The 9,970-nt window shown below is 50.4% G+C and overlaps 1 protein-coding gene across 4 annotated transcripts in view; it reads left to right on the top strand.

Moving 5' to 3' along the window:
* The first annotated feature begins 2,272 nt into the window (after positions 1-2,272).
* dennd5b (DENN/MADD domain containing 5B) overlaps positions 2,273-9,970 on the top strand; it is a 38,561-nt gene continuing 30,863 nt past the window's right edge. For all 4 annotated transcript variants that reach the window (XM_030354684.1, XM_030354683.1, XM_030354686.1 and 1 more), the window contains exon 1: positions 2,273-2,684. In XM_030354684.1, coding sequence (XP_030210544.1) covers positions 2,576-2,684 — 109 coding nt within the window. In that variant the 5' untranslated portion in view covers positions 2,273-2,575. The remainder of the gene's footprint in view (positions 2,685-9,970) is intronic.

The following is a 9,970-nucleotide window of genomic DNA, read 5'->3' as shown; positions in this document are numbered from 1 at the left end:
GGCCGAGGGAACTCATATTACCAGTGCTGCTACATCCCATAATAAGGAATACTCATAAACAACTTTCTCACATCAATTCCCCATCAGACCCATCCCGTTTTCAGGCTGTTTGGAAAGTGCTGCTGCAGCATTATTTCCCTCCCGATGAAGAGGGGGTGAAAGGCGTTGCTAGGGGCAACAGAACTCCTCTCATCGTCCCCTAGTTAGTGATGGAGCCACACTTAGCAGGGGAGCAGTGACAGCAGCGTTTCCCAGAGGTGAGACACTCACCAGTCCTCCGTGTCGGTGGTCGTCCCTTGTCCTTCTTCTGCTGACAGAATCTCCCAGGATCCTCCTGGACGACCAACCACGGGTCTGAACCATGGTGTGAACACTAACAGGCCTGCACCCTTCCTGCAGACTGAGAGGAGAGACGGTATATCACACGGACCGCGTTTACAAAAGTAGAAAACACCTTAGAAAGAGAGGGTTTGTGGTCGCTCCGACCCCAGACTAGAAACCTCTGGAACGGATGACTAGACTGTAGCTGTACATCCAGGAGGTATAAATAACTTTTAAACACAGTGACTCGCTGCACAGCATTATGGGAGCTCCGGTGTGAGGACAACACTGGGGGAAACACATGCAGGACTTTCTAAGAAAATAAAGGAGGCCAGGGGAGGAGGGAGAAACTGTGTCGCTGCTTCTTCAGCGAGACCGAAATAGGCCAACAAAAGGAAAACGGAGGAGGAGAGAAAGAGGGCGACGGGGTCAAGGGTCAAACGTATGGCTGGCCGCGGGCCTGGGTATGCGCTGGAGCGGAGGTCTATATATTGAAGGGCTATAGAGCCGCCGAGCTCTGAGGATGTGTTGTCGTTACAGAGTGTGAGGCCCCAGGCAAGGAGAAACAGAGCGTTTGTTCAGGGACCAAATCAATCACGTTCCTGCTTGAGATGGGCCCTTAGTCGAGAGATCGATGACTCTGATGGATGACCAGGAGGTGTCGTAACGATGCAGACCAGAATTGACTGGTGTTTGATCAGTGATACACACTGATTATTCTGACTCTAAACAGCGATTCATCTTCTCATTAAGTCGGCCTACAGGACGGTTCTGTTCCTCTCTCGACCCTTCACCCTAAAGTGCGCTAACAGCGCCCTCTGTGGGCCACCACTATTACCTACAACATGTTTAATTCCCTGTCGGGGTAAGAGCGACTCTTGTTTTCCTAGAATCATCATTTTAGAATTCTCTCCATATACCTCTTTATGACACTGAGACCTAAATTCGTTGGTTTAATTATATTTGTGTGATCCTCTGTGTTTTTCACCAGATCTACATTATGTGTTTATTCCTGTATTCCTGTATTGCATAATGCATTCCAAAAGTATTTTGGAAAATATGGAAAATGTGTCTTGCGTTTTATTAAAACGATTGCGGTTGGCTGCACTGCTGATGGCCACCAACAGATGGCAATATAGCCTCGTAAACATATAATCATTGTAATCATTTGTCTATTCAAAGTGAATATATATTTTTATTAGGCCTACTGAGCAAATTCTAAGTTGATAAGAGATCGGGCTAATAATAATATTATTATAGCCTATTATAATACAATAATTTACGGTCAATGAGGGTGATACATAAATTAATCCCAACCCAATCGACCAGATTGGGTCGAATGAATAATTGAAACAAACCTACTTTATATAGAACCAGTGTTTTAATGTATGGCAGCTGAAGATTAATACATAATGAGCGCGTTGGTCAGCGTCTTTTTTTCTTTTTTGTTCCAACCGACATAATCATAAAAAAATTAGAGGACTGGTGGTCAATTTTAATGCCTTCATTTTAAGACGCCTAATTTTTAAATAAAGGATGTGGCTGTTTTTCAAGATGGTGTTTTTGTCATATTCGCAACAATTAAAGCAACTGCAATGAAATGCTTGAGTCTCAGCCCTTCAAGAATGCAATCATATAAATTAATACAATTTATAAGAGAAACACAAGAAAAGTCCACTGAGATTTGAATAAACACAAAAGTAGTGCAAAGAAGTTGCTTGCTTTTACAGTTACTTAATTTACAGTGGATTAGTTGCATATTATGAACTAAAAAAAATTTACAAAAAAAAATCTACAAATGAGTCTATCTGTTGGAGGAAATAAAATGACTCGTATAGCCTAAGTTGTAAAAACATATATTTTATTTTCCTATTAATATTTACTTTTTATTATATTTTAGCGTTTTCTGGAAATATTCCAAGGCCCGGTTCAAACGGGTCCACGGACCTGCTCCCGTCCAGAGACCGGGGGGTTGGGAATAGCCAATGCTGACGGGAGAGCGGGATTTGAAAGTCCCGCCCCCCGCTGAGCCTCCAGGGTCCGGATCTTCGTCCCTCCTCACAACGCGTCGAGCTGTGGACCAAAACAAACACACACACCGTCCGCTACGGAGTGTGTTCGTGTCTCTTTGGATTAATTAACGGTATCGATCACAGAGAGCCGCTCCTGAAGCAGTCCGCTGTCGGACGGGATGTGGTATTTTGCTCCGTGGTGTTGAAGCTCCAAGCGGACCGCTCGGCGTTCCGACGCCGGGATGAGCGTCTCCACCGCGGGCACCGGAGCGGCGCCCTGCCGCTTCGCACACTACTTCGCCATCTGCGGACTGGACACCGAGACCGGGCTGGAGGCGGATGAGTTAGCCGGTAGGATGATCATTTATATAGATCTGCGTTTTGGGTTTGTTTTATTGTGTTGTTGTGAGTTTGAACTCTGGACATTTGGGTTGGAGAACAACACGACGTGGTGGAGACGATCGCTCCTGGTCGGACTGGTCCCCCCTGGTCCCATCACTGTATCAGAACAGCATCTAGAACCTAATAGTGGACCTTAAGGTCCTCAAACACACCGTGAATCACAACGACCACTGCGGCTCTTTCAGACGGACACGTTGTATTGTTTTGTTTGTACCACGATTGGAGCAGGAGTAGAGAGGAGGTGTGTTTGCGTGTGTTGGGGGGGAGAGAGAGAGATGTAGTAAATCTGGAGTGATTCTTTCACCCTCTCTATTGATGAAGACCAAATGTCCGTTATACGAGTCTTTTAGAATTTGTGTTCCACCAAAAAGCAGTAATGTCGACTTTTATTGCCCCTCTAGTTCTCATGTGAACACATGTGTGTGTGGCAGACTCTGGGCTAAAGTTCAGCAGCTCTTTGTGCTGCGTTCATGTTCGCGGTCATAAAGGCTCGTCTCCCCCCGGCCGGGACGGTAGAGGAGAATATGGAAATCCTGAGTAGAGAGAGGAGGTTTGAGTTACTAGGGAAATGTTTTGGTCTTTTGGTCACCTGCTGTGTGTGTGTGTGTGTGTGTGTGTGTGTGTGTGTGTGTGTGTGGGGTGTGGGTTTCGGCATATGTGTGTGGTTTTGTAGGTGTGTGTTTCTGCATACATGAGTGTGTGTCTGCTTTCGTGTGTACGTGTCTCCCTGCGTGTGTGTGTGTGTGTGTGTCTGTCTGTCTGTCTGTCTGTCTGTCTGTCTGTCTGTCTGTCTGTCTGTCTGTCTGTCTGTCTGTCTGTCTGCGTGTTAGTGTGTGTGTGTGTGTGTGTGTGTGTGTGTCTGCTTGCGTGTGTACGTGTCTGCCTGCGTGTGTGTGTGTCTGCTTGTGTGTGCTTTTGTGTGTGTGTGTGTCTGACTGTTGTGACCAACCCTGGTTGGTGGACAACTTAAGACTGTCTTGGTGCGTCCATCATGTGGAGCGCTGATGATGTCATGGCGAGGCTGTGATGAGGTCATCTGGCGTTGAGATGGACGGTCCCAGGAGAGGGGGGGGGGGGGGGGGGCATCTGTCAGCCTGTTGTGTTAGAGCTGAGATCAACCAATCCCACTATTGACCCTGTGGGTGATGTTACAAGAGGAGTCCTGGTCCGTATGCTGCGATGGTCCCGAGGTTTCATATCGTTGGTCTGTTCTGCTTGTTGCTGTTTTTCTATCGCTGTCAGCTGTCAATCAATCATGGGACACAGGATTGATTGATCGACATCATAGCTTCTGTAACGGTTGCAGAGATTTCTCGTAAGTTCTGCAACACGGCTTTAAGAGGCCTCCATTGGACCTGCCCCTCGCCCCCCCCCCCCCCCCCCCCCCCCCCCCAGCCCGGCCCCACTGAGGTCCTCCTTTCAGCAGGGGGTCATTAGCATCCCCCCCCCCCCCCCTTTCTCAGGTTGACTCTAACGCAGGGTGATGCATGCCAGGGTATTGTTACCACCCACCATAAACCACCTTACTGGTTCAACACCAGTCAAGGGTCTCTGCCTCATGCACACACATGTATGCACACACGCACACAGGCACGAACACACACATACACACATGCACATTTACAAAAAAAACACAACATTTTTTGACGTATGTCTACGATGTAACCTAGCGGGTGGTCGTTGTGTAGTTGTTTGTTGTGTAGTTCTGTACCGTTTTGTAGTCCTTAGGCGACCGTAATAACAATATAGTGACTCCCTGAAGCACACAGGAGACATCTTTATTATTTTCTCTGTTCTCATTCATGTCACAATTGTTTATAAATTGTGTCTATACAATTGAGTAATTCTGACCCAAAAAGTGTGTCACGCTGAGATTTGAAATCCAAGTTGATGTGATGCCAGTCAACCTCCGTCTCCGTGTAGCCTTCCCCTGCTGTGTGTGTGTGTGTGTGTGTGTGTGTGTGTGTGTGTGTGTGTGTGTGTGTGTGTGTGTGTGTGTGTGTGTGTGTGTGTGTGTGTGTGTGTGTGTGTGTGTGTGTGTGTGTTCATGGCGGTGCTTATTTTAGACTCCGCCGTGTGTTCTTGCTGCTCCGGCCTTTTGTGTTGCAGCAGCCCGAGTTCCCTCGCCCCATTGTCCCACACGAGGACCTGACTTCCTGTTCGGCCGGGAATCTCACCCTCTCTCTCTGCCTGTTTCTACGTCTGTCTCTTTGTTTCTCTCTCTGTCTCTCAGGCTCTCTCTGTCTCTGTCTCTGTCTCTGTCTCTGTCTCTCTCTCTCTCTGTCTCTGTCTCTGTCTCTCTCTGTCTCTGTCTCTGTCTCTGTCTCTGTCTCTCTCTGTCTCTGTCTCTCTCTGTCTCTGTCTCTCTCTGTCTCTGTCTCTCCCGCTCTCTGTGCGGATCTAGAAGTACCAAGAAGCAGGAGAGTGTAACAGTTGCCTTATTGATTTATTATCGGTGAAGGGGCACGCTGATGGGAAACTATTCCATGATTCCAAACCATTCCAGGATTCCCCCCCTCCCCCCCCCCCCCCCCCCCCCCCACCCCCCCCTCCCCCCCCCCCCCCCCCCCCCCCCATCGCCTACGTCCTAAAATAGTGGGGCAGCCACTACTACGTCACCCAGCATGTGTGGTGTATAAATACGACTGGTGTGTACAGCGAGCTTCTCATCCACATTCCAGCACAAGCCTGATGCATTGTGGGTCGTGGAATCACAGGAGCTTACCAGGGGGGCTATATAATGGGGGGGGGGGGGGGGGGGGGGCCAGACCACGCACACACGCATGCACACACACACAAACACACACACACACACACACCCTCAAGCACTCCTTCTCTCTGCCGGCGTAGAGGTGGTGTGGTTCTTCTGGGATGAAAGCCTGGAGTTCTTTGTGGTTCCAGACTTCCTCTTTCTGGAATCCCCTCTTCTTTGATCTCTGCGTCTCCTCCCCTCACACCTTTCTGTCTCCTCACACCTGTGTGACGGCCCCCCCGGCCCCCCTATCTCCGACCACGCCCTTCTGCTCGGTTAAACTCAGAGCTTTATTGGTATGGAAAGCTGGTATTTGATTGACAGAGTGGTTTGAAATGTAAACGAAGAAACAATAACAACCGGATACTGTGTTCTATAAAAGTACACGGTAAAAGTAGGACGCTAAGAAAGAAGCTCAAGAAAGCTCAAACTATTTACCAGGACCAGACCACAGACGACCCACTTGGACCGGTCTGGTTGTGGCGGGGGGGAGGGGCTGATGGCAGGGGTGGCAGGGCGGTATGCTAATGAGGACGAAGCCCACCCCTGCTGACCTGCTTTATGCAAATGAGCGTTACGCTACGATGCTAATGTGGGTTTTCCTAATGCCTCGTTAAGACCCATTTCAGAGCTCTTGTCTGCTCATTAAACGTGACATGTATCAGGGTTATGGTAATGTTGGAACCACTTAACGATCCTGCGTTTTTATCATCGCGGAGAAAGGAAAATTAATTCAATTATGGTTTGTTTCTGTGTCGCCCCAGCTGTCTCCTGTCCAGTTGTTATGTATGTTGTGTAATGAATTTGATGATCTGTTTTGTGTTTTGGCTCTGGCTTGCAGTTTAGCCTCTCTTTCTCTCTCTCACTCTCTCTTGCCCTCTCACTCCCGCCCTCTCACTTTGCTCGCTCACTAGGTTTCTCTCTGTCCCTCTCTCTCTCTCTCGCTCACTCTCTCTTGCTCTCTCTGCTTCATCAAATCAGTTTATATTATCTAGTGCTGCTGCTGGCTACATCCTCTTACTCCCTTTTTTAAAATGCTGGAATATTATGTACAAAAAAGACACAAAAAGCTATTCACTCACTCACTCACTCGTTCAGTCTCACACACACACATTCACACTCAAACTCCTACACACAAACACACAAAGACAGAACTGGTTAGGTAATCCTGGCTCTAGGCAGGTCATGTAAGGCGGCTCGCAGAGCACAGGCCTGAACACGGAGAGCAACACAAACATGTCTCCATCTCGCCCGTGGGTTCCTCTTATGTCCTCTGCGTTCCTCTATGCCTGCTGTGTGGATCACATAAAGGCCTGTAAGTCAGACGTTGGTAAACAGTTACTCAGGAGAACGATTGCCCGTCTGCGAGATGTTTCCAGCTGGCAGTGCAGAAGACCGAAAGCTCTGAATCAGCAGAGCAGAGATGGGTTAGGGTTTGTGTTCCTGTGAGGCGAGAGGTTCAGAATAAAAAGGCTTTGACAAAAACAAGTCACCACTTTCTGTTCCTCTTTCCATCTAATGATGTTCCTCTAGCGCTGCAGGTTCTGCTCCTCAGAGCCCTGGGGGTTTAGAGCTCGGGGCCGGAGTATGTGGCTTCCGCATCACAATCCAAAACCCACGCGGTCGGGTATGGGACCCAACAGGGGGGGTCTGCATCAGGGTGCCCCCCTGTGGTGGGAGCTGGGTACCGGTACTCTGTAGACCCGGTCAGCCTTCACACGTCCCCAGTACATCACCGTACATGTCTGGCTTCCCTGCAAAGGAGTAGTCCACAAAACACCGGGGCTATATTTATAGATCTATACATAGATCTATAAAAATAAACTACACCTATACATCTACATATTGTAGCGTGGCGCCATCACTGTGTTTGAGCAAGCCCTGAGCTCTGCAGCTGTTCTGTACTGGGCGATCCGCCCAGTCCTCCCACTGGGAAGCACTGGTGATCAGAGCCTGCTGCAGTCTGCCTCCCAGCGCCCACACAGAGGTCAAGGGTCGGGGGGGACAGCCCGTAAGTGTTACGGGCGCCGCTGATGATCTGTCATCCGAACCTGGCTGTCGGAAGACCAGCCAGTTAGTCCAACTGGTGGGTTCCCACTGAGACCACTGCTCTCCCTCCCCCCCCCCCTCTCGTCTCCCCCTCGCTGAGTAAAGTGAGCAGTTGCTCCCAGGGGGCGTGGCCCTGAGCCCTTACCCCACCCTGCCTATCTGTCTGACCTCCGACCCCCAGCCCATATGCCGTCTCTGTGGGGGGGGGGGGGGGGGGGCAGGACAAAAGCCTGGGGGTGGCGGCACTGCCTGGTGGTGTCAGGAGACGCTGGAATTGGCCCGCGAGCCGTTACCCATCGTGCATTCTGTTCTCTTTGTGCCACCAGAGTGTGAAACCAAGTTCCTCTTAATGACTTCTGTAATTAGTGGTAAAAGGAGGCGGGGCTAGTTATTGAGCCGCTGGGTGGGTGACCGTGAAGAGGGGGACAGAACAGGGAACACAACAGCTTCTGCTCTCCACCAATAGCGTCTCACAGGGGGAGGAGGGTGAACCAATCAGCTTGTGGATGGATTCTCAGGTTGGATCACATGACAAAGGCTCCAAAACAATCAGTCCACACTCTAGAGCCCAGCTCGACCCAGATGCCACCCTATGTACTAGTAATTGAATCAAAGCTATTGTGTAAACATCTCCGACCTTCTGAGGGGCTCCAGAAGGTCGGAGAGGAGGGGTCTGGTGGGCTGTTGTTGGGGGGGGGGGGGGGAGGATTCCCGGCTGGGGGCCGTTCTCTAAATGTCACGATCCATCTTCTGGGGCCCTGGAGATGTGGAGCAGAGTGTTCTGCTTCCTCCGGCCGTCCGTCGCTGCAGGCGGTTCCACCGGGACGACGTTTGCCGAGTGAGACGGGAAGCTTATCAGGTCTGCTCTGGCCTTCATCAGCCTCACCGCCTCATACGGTGGTGTAGGAAATACGCCCACCCACTGTCGTGTCCGTAAATGGACTTGCACAGCGCTTTGCTAACCAGTGGCCACTCAAAGTGCTTTTACCAATTATTTGCTGCCTCACATTTCACCCATTGCACGCACCACATTCACCATACCGACAGCGGCGTCAGCCGACGCGAGGCGACAGCCAGCTTCGTCTGGAGCCGCCGGACGATATTCCACGCGGCTCCCTCTCGGTGTCTGCGGCTTTCAAGGCAGGAGCTCCAGGATGCGAGAGAAGTTTTTGTGGGAACCCGGGCCCCGGAGATGCGGACCAGCATCCCTTCTCTCTCTCTCTCTCTCTTGCCCACTGGACCGTTTGGGCGGTCCGCTGAACACATATCCTCCATCGGTCGTCACCGCGGGCGACACCCGGTCCTCGCTGGTTTTCTGGGGAGCCTGGGATGGTGCGAGAAGGGATGGAGGGGAGGCAGGGGAGGCGTGTGTGTGTGTGTGTGTGTGTGTGTGTGTGTGTGTGTGTGTGTGTGTGTGCGTGTGCGTTATGGCAGGCCTCACCCTCGACACACCCCTTTTTGTATTGGATGAATCAATGAATTAAGGGAGACAGTTTGTCTTCCAGAAGGCCATTTGTTTTGTGGAGATTTAAAAGATGGCAGCCAGTCGTGACAACAGGCAGACGGGAGTCCACTGTGTACCACTCTTAGCAGGTCAACATGAGGAGGATCGTTCATCTGTTTTGGTCAACATTCTTATTTATTCTAGGAGTTGAGGCGGTTCTAGAGTGAAATGGCACCATGCTGTTCCTCAGCCAGGTCATGAATCAGTGTCATGGTGAAACCAGTGTCGTGGGGATCTCTTAGTGGGGCCAGAGAGACCTTGGGGACGGTTAAATATGTTCTGCTTCTGTGGAGCGTGGAGAAAAATAATGGAAAATGCTCCCAAATACATCAATATGATTTTAGTAAATAGACACGCACGCACGCACGCGCCACACGCACACAACAATGTGCTGACAGTGTAAATCAGAGCGGCTGTAATAAATCTCCTTAAGTAAACAGCAGAGCACGCGCCACACGCACACAACAATGTGCTGACGCAGTGTTACATCAGAGCGGCTGTAATAAATCTCCTTACGTAACAGCAAGAGGCATCGCCGCAGTAACGGAGAACTTTAAGGACAAATCACCATCACAGGGCCCGGTGACAGTCAGCGATACACGGGCACTCACACACACTCACACACACTCAAGCAGTGATACACACATACTCACAAACTCACGCAGTGATACACACACGCACTGACACACTGCTACACGTGGACAGAGAGGATTACACAACAGGGATCGGCGGCGCTGAAATGCGTTTATTTCTCCATAACTGCTGTCGCGGCTCTGAGGCTGACTGATCAAAGCTTTATTGGCCTCGTATCTGAACGACAAACACGACCAGAGTCACGATGGTGTAGCGAGCAGAGCCAAGACACACAGACGCAAAGGACACACACACAGGGACACACAGACGCACGGACACACAGACGCACGGAGGCAC

The sequence above is a fragment of the Gadus morhua genome, chromosome 4, assembly GCF_902167405.1.
Source record: "Gadus morhua chromosome 4, gadMor3.0, whole genome shotgun sequence".
In the NCBI taxonomy this organism is placed as follows: domain Eukaryota; kingdom Metazoa; phylum Chordata; class Actinopteri; order Gadiformes; family Gadidae; genus Gadus; species Gadus morhua.
Note: the sequence above shows the minus strand (reverse complement) of the source record. Positions and strands in the feature narration are given on the sequence as shown.